The following is a 26982-nucleotide window of genomic DNA, read 5'->3' on the forward strand; positions in this document are numbered from 1 at the left end:
CAGGACCCATATTGTTGGGGGCAATGTGCTGACTGTGTAAACCACTTAGAGAGGGCTGTAAAGCACTATGAAGTGGTATATAAGTCTAAGTGCTATTGCTATATTTATTTATGCATTTTTTCTTTGTTGCTATTCTTTTCCAGATTCATTAAAAAATTAAGTGGTGCTTTTACTCAAGCTTCCAACATTAAAAAAATTAACACAGATGTAATACTGTCTTAATTTATAAGGTCTCATTTTGTCTTTACTGACAAGAACAGATAACTGAGCCCTTCTATTATATGTTGCTTACTGACAAATGCGTTTGTCCAACTATCAAATCTTATTAAACATTGGCATTAAGTTGAAGACTATTGACTTAGATAATCAAGATCTCTCCAACTTTGTTGATGGTTAAGATATTGTGGTTGCCTTGCATTCCATTAATATGGGGGTAAAATCAGGTGGCAGACAAACCATCCTGATGGAATTCTTGCCCTGTTTCACTGTCAACGTACATACAAAAGGGTGGAGTTGCTTCGTAAGTGGTCTGCAATCTTGCTTATTTTGAGTTCCCAGAATGGATATCATTGTAGTCATTTTACTAGGCATTTTCCAAGGAACGCAAATATCTTTCTTATTTATGAAAATAGATTTGTATAACTAGCAGAAGGTAGCTGTGATTTTCAAAAGTTTTTTGTTTTTTATCATTTGAGAAATACAATGGTATGTTTGCAAACAAGCTCTGAGTTTTGTAGCACGATAAGACACTGCTTGTGGTATGTGATATGTTTTCTCACTTTCTCAAATGGCAACTTACACATGCTCTCTTGTTTAAAGGAGAAATTAACTCATTTATCAAAATAAGCAGTAGAGACAGCAAGTTCAATCTTCACGGCTTTTAATTATAGTATTTAATGGTCAAGGATATCTCTTGATATTTATAATATTTGTAACAACAAGAGAGCCAAATATAGGCTCTTTCCTTATTCTTCCTCTCTCACAGAAATGAAGAAATAAGAGAATGCAATGGGTTGCATCTTGATCAATTTTTGGTAGCCACCATTGCAGTAGAAGTTCACAAATTTCCTCTGTATATTTTAATTGGACTATTGTCAGTTGTTGTTGGATTGACAAGTTGATTTAGAAGCAGAATTTTCAAACTTGATGATGTCTACTCTATGCAGATATATTAATACATTTATCCCACATCAGCTTGAGACCCAAGTCCCACTTACATGGTCTGCTTGGACCTGCCATAAGGTACTATCAGTTTAACTTGTGTTACTGAATTTGAGGTCTACACTTCTAATTGAATAATTTTTCAATTCAATTTCTAATTCCTTGTTAGTTATAGTGTCTCACCTCTTGAATATGAGATAGATCTTTGGCTTCTACTGATAAGATTATCTGGTTTGTACTTGAATAGGAAGACAGCAGAGGAATTCCAGGGTTGGAGACTAGTCAGGAAAATAAAAAAAGAAAAAAACTGTGAAAGAAGGCAGTGGCAACCCACTTTTGTACCATATTCTTCTGCATCGTAAACTGCATGGATGGTTTATGACAATGTTGGCGAACTTTTTCAGCACCAAGTGCTGAAACGGGATCACGCACACGTGTGCTGCAGCCACTCAGTGCGCATGTCAGGCAGCTGTTCTTCCGGTTTCTGGTGCGTGCATGCACACCTATCACCTGGTGTTCCAGTTTCTGGCGTGCATGCACACGTGAAGAACAACTGGTGAAACCGGATGAACAGCCACCCGGTGTGCATGCCGGGAAGATGATTTCCCAGTTTCCAGCATGTGCATGTGCACTGGCCAGATGGTCTACGCGTGCACATGCGCGCCAGAAACCAGAACACCAGGTGGCTGGTGCTCCCGCGCACATGAAGACCAGCTGGCCAGCACGCCGGAACCCTGAGGAGCAATGGGCAATGGCTCGCATACCCAGAGAGATGGCTTTGCATGCCACTTTTGGCACACCATAGGTTCGCCGTCACGGGTTTATGATACCAAACTCAAATGACACTTTACCTTTTACCTTTACTTTAGTCTAAAAGTATTTTTTTAACCGAGAAGAAACTGATTTTGAACCGATTAAACATAATTGTCAATGCCAACAACTAATAATAGGTTATGACATGATTTAATTTGTGTTAGAGTAACAAATTATAATTTTTTAAAATATAACAACTAAGGCAATTCTTTTAAAATATATTTATACTTTTATTATATAATATTTATAATAATTAAGTCATTTTAAAAAATAGTCTCCATTCTTAAATTGTTTGTGATCTCTGGGATATATGTGTCATCACAATTTGAGGACTCATGCCCCAGTCCTTTTCCTACTTGCCGTTCAGACACTCCTCAGTCTGGGTAACGATCACTCCTATTTGCTCAGCTGAGTGTCAATCAAATCCCTCTGGAGCTGCATCCTCCTCTCTTCCTGCTTCCTCCTCAGACTTTTTCACTCAGCCATTGCAATAGCATCGAGTGTCTGTTCTCTTGATTGCATTTCGTTCTTAATTTACTTATTTCTTTCTGAATTGGCTAAATATTGTTTATTTACTGTTTAAAAGTGTTGCGCTTCGTTTGCCTTCGTCTGGAAAAGGTTAAAGCGCGTAGCGGCGGTTCGGGGCTCCGGCCGCCGCTTGCGGCTTGGCTTGGCTGGCGCTTTATTTTAACGGTTTTCCCGCCATTGCCGCCATTGCCGCCATTTTGCTGCCAGTCACTTTGCGAGGCTCCGGTTTGCCTTAGTGGCCATTTGATCGAGCGGCTTGAGTCCCTGCCGGCTGGCATACTCATCAGCTGCCTTGGAGATTTGTGACTGCTCTTTTGCTGCAGCTTCAGTCCGGCCGCAGGCGCTGTGTTTCGCCTGGCTCAGGACTTCTGGAATTTCCCCTCGCGGGCCGCCATTTTGAGCCCTGATCATCGGCAACGTTTTTGGATCTCCGTGGCCATAGCGACCTGGGCTTTGGTTTCCAGGGTCGCTAGGTTGCTGGCAGGTGGGGACGCTGTCCTGATCGTACCTGCAATTCACAACGGCCTGCAGAGGGGTGCCTGAAAGTTCAGGGAAGTACACATTGCTTAAATTAATTTACACTCTTAATAAAAAAAAAAAAAAAAGGGGGGGGGCGATTGCCTGGTTATCTTGATAGACTGGTTGTGCTTGTAGATTTTTCTTGCATTTATTACAATTGAAATATTAAAAAAATAAAAAAAAAATAAAATAAAAATAATAATAATAATAATAATTATATAAGAGCATATAGATATATATATTACAATTTCTATTACCAATATACTATCATATATATATAGAATTGATAAGTTCTATTTACAATTAATTAATTCATTAATTAATTAATAATTCATTGGGGTGATTGATCATGGATGACAGGGAGGAAGGTGCTCTTTCTTCTGATATGGACAGGAGTCCCTCCCCCTCCCCAGTACCTTCCCCTAAACAGCTTAGGGGGAAGAAATCTAAGGCTACCAGGCAGGCAAAGTCCTCCAAATCTGCCACAGTAGATAAAGATGCCCAAAGGAGGCATAAAGCATTAGAAAAGCAGTTTGATAAGGCTAGGCAACGGGCCCAGGACCCTGGTCAAGGACCAATTCCTGAAGGCTTGAGCCATGAGGTGACCTGTGAGCCCTCGGCCTCTCATAATGTAGATTTGTTGCCCAGTGGTCTGAGGGAGGATGGCCCCTCAACCTCTCAGGAGGCTCCAATGCCAAGGGCCAGTGTAAGGTCCCGCTCCTCTAGTTTTGCAAGCCATTTTTCTCAAGCTTCTAGGCCAGGTCCTGAAGCTACTTTTACACCCACTGCAGCTGGCCTCCGCCCTGAAGCGGGCCCAGGGTTCCCTCAGCCTGTGGATTTTCAGTCCTTTTTTACCCAGGCCATGTCCCATATGTATCAAATGGGGTTGCAGCAAGCCTCTGGTGCCTTCTCTGCTCCTACGTGCCCCACTACTTCTGCCTTTTCCATGCATCCCCCTGGTGCACAACTTCAGCAGCAATCTGTTGCCTGTAGCCTTGTGCCTGAATCAGCCCGGGAGGACGATTTCCTAGAAGATTTTGAGATGTCAGAGGATGAAGAAGAGATTCAGGACAAGCCGGCTTTTCTGGGTCTATTTAAGCCTTCCTTGTTTCGCTCTCTCCTACGCAAGGCAAAAGCTGCCACTAATATGGATTCCACACCTCTTCAGGGCTCCTCTTCTTCTACTCCATCTGGCCCCAACAGTAACTTGTTCAATCTACCTCAACCTGATGAGGACTTTGTTCCCTGTCCGGATCTTTTCTGCCAGGTTGTTCAAAAGCCTTGGGACCGCCCCGCCTCGTTGTCGGGCCCGAATTCTTTTGATCGAAAGCTTTATGCCTCGGCTCCTGCGCTGGATGCCCTCCTGCAGTTACCTTCAATTGATGATCCGGTGGCGAGTCTCACATCGTCTTCCATCCTGGTAGGTGAGGCTGGGGATGGTCTCAAGTTTGAGGACAAACGAGCCGAAATGGGATTTCGTAAAACACACCAAGCGGCAGCTTGGGCCATTCGTGCTGCAACCTCCTCATCATTCTTTAATCGGGCATCGCTGGTGTGGTTGCGTCAATTGAAGGACAGGCTTCCCCCGGAGGACGCACGATTACAGCAGGACCTGGCCAAACTGGTCGCAGCTGCTGAATATTCGGCTGACGCGTCCTTAGACGCAGCTAAGTTCGCTTCCAGGGCCTTAGCTTCGACTGTATCTTCAAGACGTCTCTTGTGGCTCCGTAACTGGAGAGCTGACGCCAAGTCCAAATGGCGCTTGACTGCTGCCCCTTACAAGGGCCCTGCCTTATTTGGCTCATCCCTGGACTCTGTGCTGGTCGAGAATAGGGATAAGAAGAAGGTGTTACCCACGTCTTTCCGACGTCAGGACAGGCGCTATGTTCCTTATAATCGACAGCCTTTTCGACAAGACCAAGGCGCCGGGGGCGCCTCTTACTACAGATCTTCGCAGTCCCAGTACCAGTCAACTTCGGACAGGGCGCCCTTTCGTGACCGCGGTCGCCGACAATCCAACTTCAGGCGACCTTTCAGACAGTCGGCGGGCCGCTTTTCCAGGCGCGGTAAGTGACTCACCGCCTCTGGTCCCATTCGGGGGCAGGCTCCAGGCATTCTCTCACCTGTGGCCATCTACCACCTCGGATGCCTGGATTGTCCAAACTGTCACCGAAGGGTTACGTTTGGAATTCACCAACATGCCACAGGACTTTTACCTTCAATGCCCTTGGCCACTTCAGCCGGAGAAGTGATCTCTTCTATTACTCGAAATTCACCATCTGTTGCAAATCCAGGCCATAGAACAGGTTCCATTGGATCAACTCAAAACCGGCTTTTATTCAACACTATTCCTGGTACCGAAATCCTCGGGCGATTGGAGAGGTATTTTGAACCTTCGACGTCTCAATCAACACATTTTGTACCGTCGGTTCAAAATGCATTCCCTCAAGTCTCTGCTGGGCTGCATTCGTCGGGGAGATCTGATGCAATCTGTAGATCTAAAGGAAGCGTACCTGCACGTCCCTATTCATCAGTCGCACAGGAAGTTCCTCCGGTTTGCGTTTGGAGACCACAATTTTCAATATCGGGCGATGCCTTTCGGCCTTTCGTCCGCTCCGAGGACGTTTACAAAGTTGCTAGCGGCAGTAGCGGCGTCGCTCAGAAAGGTTCCTGTTCGTCTGGCATGCTACCTCGACGACATTTTGATACTGTCGTCTTCTCCCGAACAGGCGGCCCGGGACCGGGAGCTAGTACTTCAGTCCCTCCAAAACCACGGGTTCACTTTGAATCTTGCCAAAAGCCATCTTATTCCCACATCGAGTATCCTACATCTCGGAGCTACAATAGATTCGGCACTGTGTGTGGTCTCCCTATCTCCCGACAGACAAGCCAGCATTCGGGAACTGACATCTCAAGTCTTACTACACCGGACTGTGACCTTACTGTCTCTCTCCCAGCTTCTGGGGAAGTTGATATCTTGCATAGACATTGTTCCGTGGGCGCGTTTTCATCTTCGTCGCCTCCAATGGTTCCTGCTCCCTTACCAGAGACAAGGTCGAGCGGAGTCTCTTCTCAAGGTAAAGGTTCCAGCTCCAGTTCGCCTTTCCCTGAGGTGGTGGCTGTCTCCGGCCCTCAACAAGGGTTCTCCCTTTCTCGAACCAGCTCGGATGGTGTTGACCACGGACGCAAGTCTGCGAGGCTGGGGGGCTCACCTCGACCGTCAGCTAGCCCAAGGTGCCTGGTCATCGGCGGAAAAGCTGCACAATATAAATTGGCTAGAGCTCAGAGCGGTCCGTCTCGCCCTGATACACTTCAAACGCCTTGTATATCGCCAGGACCTTCTGATTCTAACGGACAATGTGGCCACCAAGGCCCATATCAACAAACAAGGGGGGACCCGCTCCTGGACACTGATGCAGGAGACGGAGCGTCTTCTGTCATGGGCGGAGCTCCACCTCTCCTCGATAAAAGCCGAACACATCTCGGGGACTCTCAATCGAGAAGCAGATTGGCTCAGCAGAGATCAAATAGATCACGCCGAGTGGAAGTTAGACCCCAGCTTGTTCCAGGACCTGTCCAGGAGGTTCGGCCTTCCCCTAGTGGACCTGTTTGCGACGGCTCAGAACACCCAATTGCCGAGATTCTTCTCCCGCTATCCATGTCCAGCAGCGGAGGGGCTGGATGCTCTTCGGAGTCAGTGGCCCCGGGGCCTTCTTTATGCCTTCCCTCCCCTTCCTATCATCTCCAAGGTAGTGCGGAAGGTCATTCACGAACGGGCGAACCTTCTACTAGTAGCACCGTATTGGCCCCGTCGAGAGTGGTTCGCCGACCTCAAGAACTTATCGGTCGAACCACCGTGGAGGATTCCACCAGACAAGATAATACTGACTCAAGGAGCCATCCGTCATCCGGAACCAGAATGGCTTCGATTAGCCGTGTGGCATTTGAGCGCATAAAGCTCATCAAGGACAATTTGTCTGACGATGTTATCTCCATCATTCAGGCAGCTCGAAGGCCATCAACGATTCGTATTTATAATGCCTCATGGACTGCCTTCACGAGATGGTGCGGGGTTCATCATGTAGACCCCACAACTGCTTCTGTTCCGGACATTCTGTGTTTTCTGCATGCGGGTTTCTCCAAGGGCTTGGCCCCCGCGACTCTACGCCGACAGGTGGCGGCTCTAGCCACTGTCCTGTCAGGAGAATCTCGTGTTCCTTTGTCTCAGGACCCCAGGATCCGTTCCTTCCTCCAAGGGGTCTCAAACTTGCGGCCTCCACCGATTCATCGCTACCCCACTTGGGACCTTACCTTGGTGTTACAGGCCTTAACGGGTCCACCGTTCGAACCCATCGCTTCGTCCAGTCTACGCTACTTGTCTTTAAAAATGGCCTTTTTGTTAGCAATAACTTCGGCGCGCAGAGTATCCGAAATTGCTGCCTTGTCCATGAGAAGTGATCTCTGCATCTTCTATCCTGACCGGGTTGTTCTACGCCTCGACCCGGCTTTCGTTCCCAAAGTGAATACTCGTTTTCATCGAGCCCAAGAACTCGTCTTACCTAACTTTTGCCCGAACCCGCGTCATCCTGCTGAGAAGCGGTGGCATACTCTAGATGTGAGACGGGCATTGAGACGATATCTTAAAAGGACTGCCCCTTTTCGAAAGACTGAGGCTCTGTTGGTGTCCTTCCTTCCCTCTTCCCTGGGTCAGAAGGTTTCTTCAACCACAGTAGGAAGGTGGCTCAAAGCCTGTATTTCTAAGGCATATGACTTAAGAGAGGCCCCTGTCCCGGGTGGTATATTGCCCCATTCTACCCGTAGCGCCGCAACCTCTGCGGCTTGGGCTACCCAGGCTTCGGTAGATGATATTTGCCGGGCGGCCACATGGTCTTCCCTTTCATCCTTTGTAAGTCACTATAGGCTGGATAAGTTTGCTTCTGCAGATGCTGCCTTTGGCAGAAGGGTATTACAAGCTGTAATCTCTCCACAGGGCCAGTCTACGGCTTAATTCCCTCCCTTTTCTTTCTAACTTGGGTATGTCCCAGACTGAGGAGTGTCTGAACGGCGAGTAGGAAAATGGTCGTTGCTTACCTGAACGACCCTTTTATACTCGACGTTCAGACACTCCGTCCCTCCCTTTCTTGGCCGTGCCTGGCTTTGGTGGAGGTCTGCTTTTTCTCCCTCTGTAGCTGTCTGCTTCCTGTGTGTCTACCTGATGGAGTTCTAATGGTCGATCCTGCTGCTATTGAGCCAAGTTGTCTTCGTGAAAAGTCTGAGGAGGAAGCAGGAAGAGAGGAGGATGCAGCTCCAGAGGGATTTGATTGACACTCAGCTGAGCAAATAGGAGTGATCGTTACCCAGACTGAGGAGTGTCTGAACGTCGAGTATAAAAGGGTCGTTCAGGTAAGCAACGACCATTCTATTCTGAAGCTCCTTAGTTTTTCGGCAGAAAGACCCATAGGAACTCATCTTTTCAGATAGCATTCTGCGTGTTAATTTGCAGCTTCAGTTTCTTGAGAAAAAGCAGGAATTCTAGGTTTTGATCTCTATCAATGATTTTAAATAGTAAGCATGTCTGACAACTTGAAATTTAAGTTGGAAGTATTATCTGATTTCTTGACAGTAATTAATGATATCAAAATGGAGCAATAGCTTGTGAAGAATTTGATAACTTCACAGTTAATACTTTATTTTTGTTTTGTTTATTAGTAACAAAGTGCAGAATCTGAATCAAACACAGCATTTAAGGGTCACTTTCCTAAACAATAACTGGAACTATATTTGCAAGATACAGCAAAAAGAAGCAATTTTCATGTAGCAATTCCATATATATGTATTCTTTTATTAAGAATTTTGATTGTAGTAATAAAATCTAATACAAACTAAAAGAAAGAAAAGAGATTATAAAGAAGTAAAATATGCAAGAAAAAAATAATATTAGTAAAGAGAAAAGAAATATATAAAGACGCTGGTCAGTCTTCATTGCCTCAAAGGTTACAAACATTTAATTCTTCATCCAGTATCAACTCTTATCTATAAATTTCTACAAACATTATCTTCTCCATTGAGAGTGGAGACAGCAGCCAGCGTGGGTAGTACCCATCCAATCAGCTTGAAGGACTGAGTCTGCCAATCATTCTTAGTCCCGCCCTTGTTGCCGGGCAGGCCAGCTTTTGACTCAGTCCTTCAGCGCTGGCTGGTGTGTGGGACTTCTCTCTAGTTTAAACTCTCTTTTATCTCTTTCGTGTTGGTTTTTTCTCGGATTTTTTTGACTTGGACTGTTTGACTGTGCTCTAGTATTCCGATTTGAACATTGACTGATTTCTCAGACTGACTTGGACCGTCCTGACATCGAGTTTGTGAGTTGCCTAGACCTCCGTTTAACGCCGGTCTCCCCTGGCTTACCAGGGGCGTGGGGATTCCTTGCCCTCGTTTCCCTCAAGGGAGGGCTTATGGTCGTGTGATCTTCGAGGGACATTTTCCCTGTGGTGCTCTCCTCTATCTCTTTGTTTGGCCACCCTCGTCCTTTCATTATCGGCAGTTTCGGCGGGCGATCTGTAGCGGCGGCGCCATTTTGGGCTCTAATTTTCCCGCCGTTGGGGGGAGCAATAGTTTAGCAGCCTGCGAGCTTTCTTTATCAATTGCTGCCGGCTGGGGTAATTTCTCCCTGGAACGCCTCTCTTTGCAGCCGCTCTCCACAGAACTGATTTAATTTGATTTGAAGCGTGACTGAGCAGTTCTTCTGAGGAGCCTCGCGCCCCCGCCTCTGCTCTACTGTAGCCAGCAACGGTGGCCTATTAATTGCCTCGTAATCGCTCTAGCGCAGGCTAATTAGATAGCTAGCTGCTTGCTTGCAGCTGAGGAGCTTCGCGCCCCCACCCCCACCCCCCTTCTTCTGCACTACAGTGGCCTGAGTCAGGAGGTTTATCTAATTGCGCCCAGTGGAGCTTCACGCCCCCTTACTCTGTTGACTCAATTATTTATTTACACTGACCTTCATTAAACGTTAGTGGAGCTTCGCGCCCCCACCCTTGTTCTTGCTTTACAACGGTCACAGGACTGTGGCCTAAAATTGCTTATTTGTTTGATTGACTGATTGCCCTCCCCTCAGCAACGTTTCAAAAGGCCTTCCCCACCACGCCTTCCAGTTCGTGGAGTTGTTACGCTCCCAACTTACTTTGTTTGGCCTCTGGTTGTAATTCCTCAGTGACAGTTTATTCGAAGCTTCCTCACGTGGAGTTCCTCTCGCTCCCTTTATCTATTCTGAGTCTGTTTATTGAGGCACAGTCTGGTGCGTGGGGGTTTTTTATATCTCATTTGTTGGCTCCATGCCTAAGGCCCTTTCAAAGTCTAAGCACGGCCGTAAGGCCAGTGCAGGTGAAGTTGGCCAATCAGACTCCGCGTCTGTTACCCAGCAATCTGCCATGGAATCTGCCAGGTCTCATTCCAGGACTTCGCAACCCTCTCGTTCTCATCACAAGTCTTCCTCTCGGGACTTGACATCCTCCTCTTCCAAAGTGGAAAAACGTAGAGACAAAGTTTTGACCAGATTATGCGACAAGGCATGCGCCCAGTTGACCCCCTCCTCTCTGCAACCACCTGGCCCTTCTAATTCACCCCCAGCCGCCGTACCCCATTCGCCTACTCCTGACCAGCTATCTTTGCAGGATTGTCCAGTGACTATTTCTGATGACAATTTGTGGGGTTCTGGCTCAGCTTCTCAACAACTGGCCCCTGATCCAGCATCAGTACAGGCGGCTCCTTCTACTGATCCTGTGCCTGTCTGCTCTCTGGACTCTATCGTTCCTCCAGATCAACTGCAGCAAATGATTGAGATGGCGGTGCAAAGGTCCTTGGCCGCCCGTTCGGGCTCCTCCAGTCGACATGGATCGGTGAGAGAGGCTTCTCCTTATTCAGCGGGCCGTATTGATGAAGGATGCTCTCATTCAATTCGGTCCACCTCTCCTACTTCTTCTCACTACAGCCACCCTTCTGACTTGATTGGCGAGGGAGATCCTGATTCTGACCTATCGGAGGATGAGAACCTTCCCCCAGACCAGCCGGCTTTCACAGGCCTCTTTCCTCAAGCCTTATTCAAATCATTGCTCTTCAAGGCTGTTAATACGGCCCGTTTATCCTCTCCAAATGCTGACCCGGCTCCTCCTTCGTCGTCCTCAGGATCTTTGGACCCAATGTTCGCGGAACCAGCTAGGCCCATAACATCCGTTCCTACCCCTCCTCTCTTTCTGGATGTAGTAAAACGACAGTGGGAGTCCCCGGCCTCTGCTCCCCTCCCTTCATCAAATGACAAAAGAAACTTTCAAGTATCCTCGGATCTTGAGGCTCTTCTTCAAATTCCTTCGGTGGATGCCCCCGTTGCAGCTCTTCTTCCTAACTCCAATGTTCCGGGCGAGCCTGATGAAGGTCTCCGTCCTGATGAACGCAGATCAGATCAGGTTCTTCAAAAGGCCTTTCAGAGCTCTTCTTGGGCAATTAAAGCCACCACTACGGCTTCCTTCTTCAATCGGACAACTTTGCTGTGGTTGCGCCAGTTGCAAGAAAAGCTAACCCCCGGAGATGCTCGCATCAGACAAGACCTGAATAAAATTGTGGCTGCTGTGCAATTTTCAGCCGACTCTACTCTGAATGCTGCCAAGTTCTCTGCAAAGTCCTTGGCTTCGACAGTCACGGCTCGTCGTTTGCTGTATCTCCGTCACTGGCAGGCGGATGCCAGGCACAAGTGGCGATTGGCTTCGGTTCCCTTCAAGGGCACGAAGCTTTTCGGGGACGCCTTAGACCCTTTCCTCACAGAAACCAGGGACAAAAAGAAGGTGTTAGCAGCTGTTTTCCGGAGAGGAGCGCCCCGTTTCTCACCTTACCCTCCTCGTTCTTTTTCCCGAGGTGCGGATGGGGGGTCCCCCTCCCCTTCTTCCTTCCCCTCTTTCAGGAGAGATGGGTCTTTCAGCAGACAGCGGGGTTCTTCTGATAGGTCATTCAGAGGGCGCCCCTTTAACCTCAGGCGGCCCTTTCGAGGGGGAGGAGGTCATTTCGCCCGTCGCCGTCGCTGATTGCCCTTTGGACCCTCCCATTGGCGGTAGATTGGGTCTTTTTGCCGCTGTTTGGGAGGACTCCACTTCGGACAAGTGGGTCCACGCCACCTTAAAATCTAGGTTGGCCATTGAATTTATTGCCCCCCCCTCGCACCTTTGTTTGCTGTCTGATTTCTCGTAATCCCGTTAAGAGGTCCCTTATGGATTCATCGGTTCAGCATCTCCTGACTATCAGGGCAATTCAACCTGTGCCTCCTGGTCAGGAAGGTTCGGGATTCTATTCAAGGGTGTTTCTAGTTCCTAAATCTTCGGGGGGGGGGTGGCGCCCAATTCTGGACCTCAAACGTTTAAACAGGTACGTTGTGTATCGAAAGTTTAAAATGCAATCATTGAAGTCTATTCTCGACGGTGTTCGGAGGGGCGATCTCCTCTCTTCCATTGACTTAACTGAGGCCTACCTTCATATCCCTATCCTTCCGTCCCATAGACAGTTTTTGAGGTTTTGTTATGGCGGTGCTCACTACCAGTATAGGGCCCTCCCATTTGGCCTTTCTTCTGCCCCTCGCACCTTTACGAAGGTGCTGGCTGCTTTGGCGGCTCGGCTCCGCCTTCAGTCCGTCTCTTGTGTTATTTAGATGATATCCTGCTATTGTCCCCTTCTGTACAACAGGCTGCCCTAGATATTCGTCTGACGGTTGAGACGCTAGCGGCTCATGGCTTCTCCGTTAATTTGGAGAAGAGTCATCTCTCGCCCTCCACTAGATTAGTACACCTGGGTGCCCTGATTGACACCCTCCAAGGCAAAGTTTTTCTTTCTCCCGATAGGCAGACTAGCCTGAGACAGTTAATTTCCCAGGTTGAGAAGAGTCGGGTTGTTTCACCCTATGTCTTGTCTCAACTCTTAGGTAAGATGATATCTGCGATAGCTATTGTTCCCTGGGCTCAGCTTCACGCCAGGGAACTCCAATGGTTTCTCTTACCTTTGCAGAAGGCAGGCAGAGGCACTTCATCGAAGCCGATTCCGCTTCCTCCCGCGGTACGAAGATCCCTCCGATGGTGGCGCTCCCCCGCTCTCTTGGCGGGTTGCTTCTTCCTCGAACCCACACGGGTAGTGGTGACGACAGATGCCAGCCTCCTGGGCTGGGGAGCTCATTGTCAAGGTCAACTGGCTCAAGGGACTTGGACACCCTCGGAAACTCGTCATCCCATCAATTGGCTGGAACTGAAGGCTGTCCTTCTAGCTCTAAAGTCATTCCGTCATCTGGTCTCCGGAGCCCACGTCCTCGTCCTTACGGACAACGTCGCCGCAAAGGCTCATTTGAACAAACTGGGAGGCACCAGATCGAAGTCTCTTCTGACCCTGGCAGTCGCGTTGGGCATCTGGGCGGAGCAACACCTGTGTTCCCTTCGGGCGGAGCACATCTCCGGGGTACAGAATGTTCAAGCGGACTGGTTGAGCCGCCAGCGGATAGACAATGCAGAATGGCGTCTCCTTCCGCTCCTCTTCCAGGAACTATCTCTTCGCTTCGGCCGGCCAGTGATCGACCTGTTTGCGACTCACGAGAACACTCAACTTCCGCTGTTCTTTTCTCGGTATCCTCACCCTCGAGCTGCCGGCGTCGACGCTCTTCGGACTCCATGGCCCTCGGGCCTCCTGTACGCCTTTCCCCCGATGGCCCTCCTTCCCAGGGTCATCCGCAAAATTCTATCCGAGCGAGCGGAAGTGATCCTTGTGGCACCTCACTGGCCTCGGAGACCCTGGTTTGCGGACCTCGTGTCCCTATCGGTGACCCCATCGTGGCGCATTCCTCTCTCGGACAATATTCTCTCGCAGGGCGCTCTGAAGCACCCAGACCCGGCCTGGCTCAATCTAACCGCCTGGAGATTGAGCGGTGCACTTTAAGGGAGGTCCAAGTTCCGGCAGACGTTGTGCATACCTTACTATCCTCCCGACGGCCTTCTACGGAACGCATCTACTCTGCCACCTGGCGGAGTTTCTGCAGCTGGTGTAACCAGGTCGGTGTCATGCCTCTACAACCGTCTATTATACATATTCTGATGTTTTTGCAGAAGGGCCTTTCCCAAGGTCTCTCTCCTAACACTCTCCGCCGACACATTGCAGCTTTATCTTCGGTGCTTACCTGCGGCTCATTGTCATCTCTGGCTCAACACCCTCTGATCCGCCGCTTCCTTCGGGGAGCTAAGAATTTGTGTCCTCCTGTTCTGCATCGATACCCTACCTGGGATCTTCCTCTGGTCTTACAGTCTCTTACGGGTCCTCCATACGAACCACTTCGAACTACCAGTCTCAGACTTCTCACCTGCAAGGTTGCCTTCTTGGTGGCCATTACTTCGGCTCGTCGCATATCTGAACTCGCCGCCTTGTCCACTCGTCCGGACCTTTGTGTTTTCCACGCAGACCGAGTGGTACTCCGTCTGGGTCCGACATTCGTGCCAAAGGTTAACTCAGTTTTTCACCGTGCCCAGGAACTTGTCCTGCCTAATTTCTGCCCCCGGCCTTCTCATCCTCGGGAACGTCATTGGCATGCCCTTGATGTTCGGCGGGCACTGCGGATCTACCTGAAGAGGACGGCTCCTTTCCGTCGTTCGGAGTCGCTTTTTGTCTCTTTCTTACCTACCTCTCAAGGCAGTAAGGTATCGTCTTCAACCATCGGTCGTTGGATTCGCCAGACTATTGCCACGGCCTATGATGTCAGGTCCCTTCCGCATCCTTCAGGTTTGACAGCTCATTCCACCCGCAGCGCAGCTACGACGGCAGCTTGGGCAACACAGGCGACCTTGCTGGAGATTTGTAGGGCGGCCACGTGGACTTCCCCTAGCCCTTTCATCCGACACTACAAACTTGACCAGTTTGCGTCGGCCGAAGCATCGTTTGGTCGCCGAGTTCTGCAAAGAGTGGTTGCCGGAGAGGACAATGCGGTCCAGCCTGATCCCCCCCTAACATCGGGACAGTGAACTTGGGTATGTCCCACGCTGGCTGCTGTCTCCACTCTCAATGGAGAAGGATCGTTGGTCTTACCTGATACGTTCCTTCTCGTTGAGTGGAGACAGCAGCCAGACCCTCCCCTTTTTTTCTTCATGCTGGACTCGGCATGGTTTCTGTCCTTTTCTGTCTTTGGTTTCTCCTTTGTCCCACACACCAAGTCTGTCTTCCAGTCTTCGCCAAAAGCTGGCCTGCTCGGCAACAAGGGCGGGACTAAGAATGATTGGCAGACTCAGTCCTTCAAGCTGATTGGATGGGTACTACCCACGCTGGCTGCTGTCTCCACTCAACGAGAAGGAACGTATCAGGTAAGACCAACGATCCTTTTCAGTCCTGGTGGCAGCAAAAGTATAAAAGTTGCCAGAGATAACAATGTATCTTGTTTTAACCTTGATCAAATAAACTCACTTTATATTACTTCCTTTTAGAGTCTTATTCTTTAGTTCATTCAAATATTGTCATAGGATTTGATTTCTCTTCATTTCTTCCTGTCTCATTCCAGAGTTCTTAAAGACTTTAACAAGTCACTTCTATAAACCTAGTAGAAAAGAATTATCCCAGTCACTCTATTGGTTTGACATTTGTATTTCCCTTTTAAATTTTAAAGCCTTCTTTTGTAGATGTGAAACATTCTTTTCTAAGACATTCTCTTGGCCTTTCAGTTGTAAATCTATTACCGTGTTTCCCCAAAAATAAGCCCTACCCAAAAATAAGCTCTAGTGAAGGGGGTTAGATGTGGCCAGCACAGGAGGCAGTCTACATGAGTGAGTCAGTGGTGTCTGGCTAAAGCTGTAGCCCATGCAGTACAGGTGAGTTGATTATCTGTCCAAGCAGCAGACAGAGGCAGGGGGGAGACACGCGATCATGACGTGCCGCACAGGCCGCAGGAAAGCCAAGAGTCGTTGGACTGGAGCTGGCGGGAGGCTTGTCTTCGCATCTCTCAGTTTGCCTGCGGCCCAAGCAGTGCATCGGGATCACCTGCCTTCTGCCCTGTGCCTGTGCCTCCATCTGCTGCACGAAGATGAGCCTCCTATGGCCAGCCCTTCGCTCCAGCCCCCAGACTCAGGTTTCCTGTGGCCCACACGGTGCAGCCAGATTGTCTGCCTCCCCCCTGCGTCTCTGCCTCAGTCTGCTGGGTTTTATTTTTGGGGAAACATGGTATTCATCCCATCTATATCTTGTCAGCTAAAATAAGTTCTACATTTATCATTTCTTCAGTAATATCTTTTGGACATAGTCTCTTCATAGAAGCAAACATCATTACTGACATTTTTGATATCGTGACTACTATTTTCTGATTTCAGACTTCAAAAATCTCCTTTACTATTTTCATTGTTAGAAGGTTTTGCAACATTTTACAAGTTTGTAAATCTTTCCTCTCCTTAAAACTTACAGTCCCCTCGAGCATCCAGTTTTTGAAATAAAGAAATTAATTAACTTTGTTTTGTCTTGTAAAAATGAAGACAGAATTTATTTCTCATTAGAAGTTGCTTATTCTTTATAATTAGTTTTAACATGTATAAAAATGTAAAAAATTGAGTATTCCAATTTTTCTGAACCCTTAGTGTATCATTCAGGATTGAATGTAGACTCACCTGGTGTTTTCAACATCATTCCAGTGATGTGTAATAGCTTAGAAGTAATCAATGAGCAATTTCTGAAAATAATTATGAAGTGAGGTTTGCAAACTTAGTGTCTCCACATGGTTGTGAGCAAGATAGTTAATCTGTCGAAAACACATGTGGCCAATTTCCTATCCTCTCCTTATCCATAGTGGTTCCAATCTGGTCTGCTCAAAGATTTTCCTGTAGCCATTCTTAAGAAGTAAAAGTAGTTCATAAATCATTTTTTCAAGCTGTATGTAGTTTTCAAAACTTTGGGTTCGTCTCCAGTTGCTCACTGCTTGTTGTTTGCCATTTTTGCTTTTATCTTTACCCCACTAATGCTAATTGAAATCTGTTTTCTTTCTCTCTCTATCCCTTATTTACAGTTAGAATTCAATTTACTTAGCCAATTATAAATAAACTTGATAGTTGATGTACCGTATTTTTTGGAGTATAAGACGCTCCAGAGTATAAGACGTACATCAGTTTTTGGGGAGGAAAACAAGAAAAAAAATTCTACCTCTGCCTACCAGCATCCATCAGTATTCATCTGGCTAGCGTCCTTGCAGCAAACAGCAAACAGCCTGGTCAGCTTCAGCACGTTATCGCAGCCTGATTCAGCAAGAGCAACGGATTGGCGGTTGGATTGGCCTCTCGGAATACCACCAATCAACTGTTCCAGGCTGCGGGGATTGCCACAGCCCATTGCTGCCACCGCGTTTTCGGCCTCCGCACTGTCCGTTTTAGACCTGTTCCAGGCTGCCGGGATCGCCACAGCACATTGCTACAAATCGCTGCCTCTGTGCGTCGCATTTTTGGCCTCTGCATGCCCCGTTTTTGGCCTCTGTGCGTTGTGTTTTTGGTGGGGATTGGCCGTGGCAGCAGCGATCCCCACTGCCTGGAAGCAGCCGAAAACGCGACGTGCAGAGGCAAAAAATGGGGTGTGTGGAGGCTGAAAATGGCAGAAGGGTGGGGGCCGGCAGGTGGGTGGGACTTCTGCAACATTCGCTGTATAAGATGCACAGACATTTCCACTCACTTTTAAGGGGGGGGGGAGTGCGTCTTATATTCTGAAAAATACAGTATTTAATTGATGGTTTGGGAGGAGCAATTTATTTTTCAGGTAAGCTAGGAAAGGGAATAGCCAAATTTTAAAGATACAAGGAAGTGTATTTAGCATATATTCACAATCACTTTTTTCTTATTCCAATCATATGCAACCTTCAAAGCATTCCCAGTGCCAAATTTAACCTTTGATATAGAAAATGTCTTAAAGAAAAGCAGCTGATAACCCTTATTCAGGTCCTTGGATCAATTATTTGGTTTTAGGTACAACACTTCATATTCAAAGAAGCAAGAAAATATTTTGAAATGGCAGGAGTACAGATACACTACCTATCTTTAAAGTAGCTACAGGTAGCCCTTGCTTGGTAATCCTAGTTGGGAATCGAAATTCCATTGCTAGGTGAAGCAGTTTTTAGGCAAAACTTCATGGTGGTTCCATAAGTCCCAGTTGCAGTCATTAGGCCAGGACACATGCTTCTCCTGATTTGCCAGACTTGCCTCTGCTTCAACTCTGACCTGTCCACCCCCCACCCCCCCACTTTTGGCTGCCTTGCCTGCTGGCCAACCTTGCCTGCCAGCTACCCCCTGACCTTCACTATCTACTTCCACCTCCTCAGCCCAGGGACTCCTGTCAGTGCTGGGCTTGCTGCCATTGCCACCACATCAGATTCCCGATATGCCTTCCCTACTTCAGCAATCTCAGCCCACCATACATTCCCCTATGCATGCTTAGACTGCCTGCCTCACACTGTAGACAGCTCGCTGCCGCTTTCCTCTTTTAACATCTCATTAAGGACCAGCAACTTCCAACATGCTGAAGCCCACAGACTTGTTCTCTGAGGAGCACTTCTAGTACATGCAATATATCTCATGTTGGAGTGCTTCTGGGGAGCTGGTCAGTAGGCTTCAGTGAGGGATAGAGGCAAGCCAGCCCTGGCAGAATCTATCTGCAGACCTTCTGCTTGCTCTGAGCCCAGCCTTCCTCCTGCAAAGACTCGTAAAGGGTCAGTAACTTCCAACATGCTGAAGCCTGCAGACTGGTTCTTCAGAAGCGCTTCTGGCATGCTCTGGACAGCAAATGTTGGATGTGCTCTTGGAGAACTGGCCTGTAGGTTTCAGCAGTTTGTAGAGGCAAGCATAGTACTAAGAGACCCTCTGTTTACTCTTATAGCAGTCTGGTGCAAAGCTGAAGCTATCCTAGCCACCCCTAACAGTATGACGCTAAGCTGCAGCCAACCCAGCCCAGCAGCAAGGTATTTTGCAATCTGGAGGGCACTCTCATTAACCTGTACTCCAAGGCTCCTGCTCTGTGCCATCCCAGCTGACTTTTGGAATTTTCCTGCTCCCTCTGCTGAAGATGCTTGCCTGATATGGCCCTTTGTGAGGCAGCTGCTGGCCATGCAAGCCCCCCCCCCCCCCTTTTTAAAAAAAATTGATTTATATGCCGCCCTTCTCCGGAGACTCAGGGCGGCTTACAGTGCACTAAGCAATAGCCTTCATCCTTTTTGTATATTTATACAAAGTCAGCTTATTGCCCCCACAACTGGGTCCTCAATTTACCTAAGGATGAAAGGCTGAGTCAACCTTGAGCCTGGCGAGATTCGAACCTGCAGTAATTGCAGGCAGCTGGTCTTAATAACAGGGTGCTTTAGACCACTGTACTACCAAGGCCTTGCCCCCCCCCCCCCCAAATTGCTATGCACAACTTGTGGGAAGAAGGCCTGGCATGGTCATCAACTGCCTTTCCTGGCCTTCCATATGCCCACCTCCTCTTTAACTCCTCCCACTAATTCCCTTCCACCCTCACATTTTTGCTCTTTTAGCTGCCCTGCACTCTACTGGTTTTGTCTTCCTCCCAAGTTCTTGCAAGGAAAGCAGCTGCTTCATGAAGGGCCAGGCTGGGAGTGTTTTTTCAGCAGTGGGAGCAAAGGCAGTTGGGGCAGTGGAGAGCAGCGGTGGGCAGGACAGTAGAGGCAGCAGAGTGTAGCGTGGCCAAGGGGGCAAAGAAGTGGGTGTGAGGAGTTGAAGCTCCTCTGCAGTTGAAAGTGTAGGGCTGTTTGCCAAGCGTCTGAATTTTTATCATGTGACTGCAGGGGTACTCCAAAAAGTATAACTTGGGAGACTGAACACAACTACCATTTGTACCATCACTATAACTTTGAATGGTTGCTGAATTAAGGATTGTTAAGTAAGTTCAAATTTCCAAATCTGCAAGTGCCTTCTGCAGCTGCCATGTGCAATGCAATTTTTGTCTTTGAATCCAAAAGTTTGCACAGTTTCATTGGTCAACAGCTTTCTGCTATTGAAACAACTACAGACTAGATACTCTACCCTAAGAAATGTTCTGATGAGGAATTAATAGGGTGGAGAATTGTCCTCTGTTGTCAGGCAGATAGCAACAGGAAAGCCTCATTTGGTAGAAAAAAACGACACAAGTAAATCAGCCTTTGAAGATGTTCTGCTTATCAATCATTGTTGCTTCCTATATTTAAAGACTAAACTATGATTTCTAATTATGGTTTGTTGCTGGAAAATACAGTAAACGTCAGATAAAGGTACAGTGACAAGCACAGGTTTTTGTCGTGTGCTGATTTTCCTATTTCCAAGACCAGGAGGACTTGCTCAGGCGCTCATGCCTTAGTCATCCTCTGTTGGATTACTGCAGTATGCTCTACATGAGGTTGGCCACTCAGACGTTACAACTATCCAGCATGCAGCAGTGCACACAGTTCTGGGTATTTCATGAGTTTCCCAAGTTACATTGCTGTTGCACAAGCTGCATGACTTCCAGTTCCTTCCAGGTGCAAACCCCATCTTTTCCATGGGTGCCCTTGTCCTTTTTGGAATAGCCTCTACTCAGAGGGCTCCCACCCTTTTAACTTTGTGGGAGGGTTTTGAAAACCTGCCTTTTTACTGAAGCACTGAGCTGAGTTGGAAATGAGTTCAGCAAATGTAGAGTTGGTAGGATATTGTGGTGCTGTGATTGTAAACGTGATGTCTTTTGGGAGAAAGTTATATTTTTTGGTTTTCTAGACAATTGGTCTGAGCTGCCTAGAATTATCATGCATAAAATAAGTGGCCACGTAAGTTTTGTAAATGAATAAATGAGCCACAATCTGTGTTACTTATGAACTATACTTTCCCTCTTTTTATAAGAAACTAAATTTTACACTGGGAGTGGGTAATCTTTGGATCATTTTTATATTTTACACTCAACATATATAAATAAATGAATAAAATTTTTGTGTGGGTTGAGGGTTACAAAGTTTGTGTCATTACATGACATGAGAGTGGCTAGCTTTGTGGAGGAATAGGAATGTGTTTTTTTTAGACAAAGTACTGTATAGAATGCAAGAATTGGACACATCCCCATATGTGCATATCCCACAAGCACATACCCTTTTAATTATTCATCTTCCTTAGTTTTTCTTTCCCTTAGACATCAACTGTGAACTACTATAGGAAATTAACAATCTGGATCTCTGTTAGTTGACAATCAGTGGCTAATGAGGTTAAAATGTTAGATTTTCTATTTTTAATAGTGGCAAGAAACAGTGATCAATTAATGCAGGTCATGTAAAATCTATTGGTCTGAGATAAAATTTGATTGGACTTTGGAGGGTATGCCTTTTGTGTCTAAAGTTAAAAATTATTCTTTCATAGTTTAGACATTAAAAGGATGATTTTCATAACAATTATTAATATAGAATATTTTATTGGCCAAATCTGATTGGACACACAAAGAATTTGTCTCCTGTGCATAAGGTCTATATACAAACAACAAAATGATAATCATAAGAGGAGAATCACCAATAGGAGAAGGTAGTAGGGAAGATGAGACGGATAATAGTAATACAGCCCTACTACATGGGTAAATATCCTTAGGCATAAGATAGTGCTATGGGAATTAAGTGTTTAGCAGAGTGATGGCATGGGGGAAAAGACTAGCTTTGTGTCTAGTTGTTTTGGCATGCAGTGCCCTATAGCAGCATCCTGAGGGGAGGAGTTGAAACAGTTTATATCCAGGATATGAAGGATCTGTAGATATTTTCTCAGCCCTCTTTCTGGCTCATGAACCTTCATTGGAAGGCAGGCTTATTATAGTTGTTTTTTCTGCAGTCTTAACTATCGGTTGAAGTCTGTACCTTCCTTTTCGACTGCTGTACCAAACCAGACAGTTATAGAAGTACAAATGATAGACTGAATAATTCCTCTGTAGAACTGTAGCAGCAGCTCCTTGGGGCAGTCTGAGCTTTCAGAGTTGACGCAGGAAGAACATCCTTTGTTGTGCCTTTTTAATTATGGTTCTAATGTTAACTGTCCATTTTATGTCCTGGGAGATTATAGAACCCAGAAATGTGAAGGTCTCGACTGTTGATACTGTGTGGTTTAATATTGTAAAAGGTAGTAGAATAGGAGGGTTCCTCCTAAAGTCCATTATCATATCTACGTTTAAGAGTGTTCAGCTCCAGATTGTTTGGGCTGCACCACAGGGCCAATTGTTCAACCTCCCATTGGTTGCAGACTCATCACCATCTCGAATGAGGCCAATGACTATAGTTTCATTGATATGTCCAATATATTATGTCATACATATGACTAATATATTAAATTATGTCTTGGAAATTTTTCTCCTCCAGCATAGATTTAACAGTATCTCATCTTTTCCTTGTTGTTCCAGGAGACAAAGATGGCAGCAAAGTGACTACAGTAGTAGCAACTCCCGGACAAGGTCCAGATAGGCCTCAAGAAGTTAGTTATACAGACACTAAAGTGATCGGGAATGGATCTTTTGGTGTTGTTTATCAAGCCAAACTCTGTGACTCAGGAGAGCTGGTTGCCATTAAAAAAGTTCTGCAAGACAAGAGATTTAAGGTAAAGGCATAAAAAACATTCTTAAGAATAACCTCTGTCCTCTTTCATTCCTTTCTGATTGATTTTTCTCCAAAGAGCATATTATGTGCATTGACATCTCAATATTTCAAATATAGTCTGGTGCAAAACAGAAATATTATGCTGAAATATAAAGTATTTTTAATGAGCTGATAGATGGACAATAAGAAAAAGAAAAATTGACTGATTTAGTGGTTTTATTTTAGTGATAAAGATGAGGGTTTTTTCTTCAAAAAATCTGAATATCGTTGCTTAGGGAAAATAAATTAATAGGATAATTTTAATTAATTTTACAATAAGCTTTCAATTACTATTTTATAGAGATCACTAGATCACAGTTTATTTTCACTGGTTTGTTGAATAATAATTGGTTGAATTATTTAGTGCTTTGAGTTCTAAATCATGATTTACAAAGTACAGTGGCTGAGGTGCAATACTTGAAACTTGTAGATATTAAATCATATTATAAATAGCTAATATATTAGGTATTTGCAATTTTATAAACCATTTTAATTGGATATGGCTTTTTTTTAAACTTAATTTTCTGTTCTTGGTTTATATCCACCTAGAATGCTATTAGTTTACAAACACCAAATGGCATTTAAGTTGCATTTTTATTTGCGTACATGAATTTCTGTATCTCATTCTACAAATGCTGAGATAGTGAAGTTTCAGAAGAATTGCCTGGAAGTTAATTTTTCAAAAAACAAAACCTGGCATGTTTTTTTTTAAATAAAGGTTTGGATATTTGGTTATTTAAGCTTTGATTGATTTATTAATTTATATTTGGTTATTTGGTTATTTTTCAGTAAGATTCCTTAAATTTAATGTTCTAAAAAGAAATTACATAGGTATGTACCAGTGGTGGGTTGCTACTGGTTCACCCCAGATCGGGCGAACTGGTAGCGGTGGCAGCGGGAGGCTCCGCCCACCCACCTGCACATGCGCAGATGCGTGCGCGCACCCACGAGTGGACTGGTAGCGATGGGTTTTGAAACCCGTCCCTGGTATGTATATATAGCTGAATAGGTCATTTTGGCCAGCAAATTCAGCCTCATTCTATATGGCGAGTTCCAAATGAAAGCATTCCCAGAATTTATTTATTTGATTTTTTATTTGAGGAAGGAATAGAGAATTGTCTCTGTTCCTTCTTAAAGCACAGTCATTGAAGAGGAGCTTGTCTCCTCTGTAGTTAATTAAATTCATCGTTGAACTGCCCTTATTGTTACAATATTTTCCTTAACATTTTGCCAGTATTTGACTTCCTTTAATTAAAATGTATTGATCTGGAATGGTACGGAACAAGTTTTGAGTGTCTTCTGATGACATTGTTTTAGATACATGAAGGCTATTTACTCCTCTGTTCTCAAGGCTGTTTTTCCCAAATGTTACTTAAAAGTACTGTTGGCCAAGCCAGGTTTCCCCCCAAAAAACCTTTCATTTCTTTTTCCTGAGTGAAGAAATTTGCATTTGTCTTGGTTGAATCTTGATAAAGATTCACAACTCATAAAGTTGTGAGGAATCTTAACCCTTATCTTCTTCAATTTCCTATTCATTGAAAGATCTATTAGATCATCTTTGACAGATGACCATTCAGCTTCTGTTTGAAGAGCTCTAGCAAAGTAGAACTCACCATTTTAAGTAGTACCTGTTCTACATGCTGACAGCTTATATAGTCAAGAAGTTCCTATCTAACTTGAATTAACTTCCCTGTATTTTCAGTCTGTTGGTTCTGTCTTTCTTTTTGAGGCAACAGTTAATGCCCACTTTCTCTCCTATGTGACAACCTCGGAACATATTGAAGATTGCTATCATATCTCCCCCTCGGTTGTATCTTCTATAGGCTACGCATGGTAGATTCTTTGGCTCTTCTTCATAAGGTTTGTTTACAGATCTCACAGTTTCCTGGTAGCCTTCTGAACCTGCTCCAGTTTGCTACCCTCATTTTTTTGATCATGGTGCCCAGAATTGGACTCTAAATAGGAGTTTGAATAAGGCAGAGTGGAACAATCACTTTAGATTCTGCATTTCCATTAATGCTTCCCAAGTTGACATTTGCCCTATTTGTAGTTCCATAGTGCTGTTGCCTTTTGTTCAACTTGAAGTTGACAAGGACATCCAGATTCTTTTCACATATATTAATATTAAGCTATGTCTCCACATCCTTATACCTATGCCTTTCATTTTCCTTACCCAAATTTGGAACTTTATATTTTAGACATTTATTTCAGCTCATTGCCCAAGGCTCTCTCCATCTTTTAAAATCTCCCACTCTCTAATCATCCATCCCAGCATTGTCTCATAAACTTTCTGGGTGACTTTCAACCCCATTATCCAAGTCATTGTGCTTTGTTTATGTTATAGTAAGCTAACTATCCAAGTTTTTGTATCACAAGAAAATTTGATAAAACATTTTTTAAAAAAATTTTTTTATTAAAAAGTTTTTTATTTTAAACACATTAAAAACACATTAAAAATCAAACTTATACATACAACAAAAAATAACACAAAAAAAGAAAAATATCACTTTTCTTTTCAGCTATACACAGCGGTCTGCTCTTTCTATACATCAATATTTACAAATATTTAAGTATAAACTTATTTGACGTTCATTTTCTACTTTATATCATTTCTTCTTTACTAACAAAAGATCATACACATTTTCTCCCTCCTTTCTTCATTCATTTAACTTATTCCCTTATGTTTCAACCATTCGTAGCATCTACTCCAAACCTTATAATACTTTGATTCTTCTTTCCCCTTAATTTCTTTAGTTAATTTATCTAATATTGCACATTCTAGAATTTTTTAAATTAAATCCTCTCGGTTGGTAGTGTTTCCTTCTTCCAATATTGTGCGTATACAATATGTGCTGCAGTCAATATATGCAATATAAGGTACTGTATTTCTTTAGTATAATTGTCTATTGAAATCAGGGTGGATAAAAATCAATGATTTTTTTAAAAAAATAAAAAAAAATCAGATTTTTTGATTTAAATCGATTTTTTTAAATAAAATGCTTTTTGAGGAAAATATATTACCATCCAAAGGTTATTCCATCATGAAATAAAGATTAGTTTTTTAATTCTGTAGAATAAGGCTGTATCTGTTTAATTTTTTTGGTAAATAAATTCCATTAATCCATTCACAATGTCATGCTCTTCCAGAGGTTTTTGTAAGATTATTGGGCAGTTTCTCTGCCTACAAGATATTATCACAGATGCTTGGTTTACTTTTGCAGTTCTCAAAACTGAATTTGACTCAGCAGAGATCACATGCCTCTTCTTCACAGCAAAAATGTTATAACATGAACAGAATCGAGAAAAAGACCTTAATCCTATTGTTCTACAAACCTATGAATACAGAATCAACCCCTTCAGTGCTAAGTTTCAAGAAGTTCAGTGAATAGAATAGAAACAATATTTTTCTGATTGTTTGGAGTGGAATAGATCTGCACAAGAAGAAAGTGAAACTAAGTGTGAGGAGGAAGGGGAAAGCAGACAAGCAGTACAAAATGAAAGTGAAACTTTCTGAGCACAATACTGCACAGCCACAGACAGACAAGTCTTTGGATCTTTTTGTGTGTATGACCTGAGGTTTATCACATTCTTTCCTTGGAGGAAAAAACCTATAATGGCAGCAGGCCGTAAAAGAGACCCAGTTTGGCAATATTTTAATGAAGTTCCTTTACCTATCGGTAAGGCAGGCATGCGTGCAAACTGCAAACACTGCAACAAAGAAATGCAAGGCCTGGTGGCCCGAATGAGGCAACATCATGAGAAGTGCTGTGATGAAGATGACCAAAGAAACACATTTGAACAGGCAGGATCTTCAGGTTGGTAAACATTTTTATTGAATCATATTTCTAAAGACTGCCTTGAACTGTCATGTTTGAGCAAAATTATATTTCTTATTATTACTGCATGTTACTATCATTTGGTACAGTTATGAAGAAAAGCAAATATTCCTTTTGGGGCAGTGCTGTGTACAATAAGCAGAAATTGTATAAACAATAAAATAACAGCATTGACTTTTTTGTTTAGGGGAATTCATGGATTCTGGAAACTATCCACCTTCAAGATCACCATCCTCCTGTTCTACAGTTTCAGAGTTATCCATCCGGGATAGTGCTTCATTAGCATTATCATTATCAGACACCCACAGCCACATATCACTATCACCTAAAAGAAAGAAAAAACCCTTCCCTCCTGGAACCACCATAGATAAATTTGTGATAAAAACTAGCAGATTAGAAAAAGTTAATTGATAAAAAAATTGCCCAGTTTGTTTATTCAACGAACTCTTTCCGTCTGACTGAGAACTCACATTTCATTAATATGGTTCA

At 44.8% G+C, this 26982-nt stretch overlaps 1 protein-coding gene across 6 annotated transcripts in view; it reads left to right on the plus strand.

The window, feature by feature from the left end:
- Nucleotides 1–26982, plus strand: part of GSK3B (glycogen synthase kinase 3 beta) — a 194052-nt gene that overhangs the window by 12608 nt on the left and 154462 nt on the right. For all 6 annotated transcript variants that reach the window (XM_034411141.3, XM_034411143.3, XM_034411139.3 and 3 more), the window contains one exon: nt 22426–22619. In XM_034411141.3, the coding sequence (XP_034267032.1) occupies nt 22426–22619 (194 nt within the window). The remainder of the gene's footprint in view (nt 1–22425; nt 22620–26982) is intronic.

The sequence above is a fragment of the Pantherophis guttatus genome, chromosome 2 (genome assembly GCF_059756535.1).
Source record: "Pantherophis guttatus breed Tessera chromosome 2, ASM5975653v1, whole genome shotgun sequence".
NCBI classification, from domain to species: Eukaryota; Metazoa; Chordata; class Lepidosauria; order Squamata; family Colubridae; genus Pantherophis; species Pantherophis guttatus.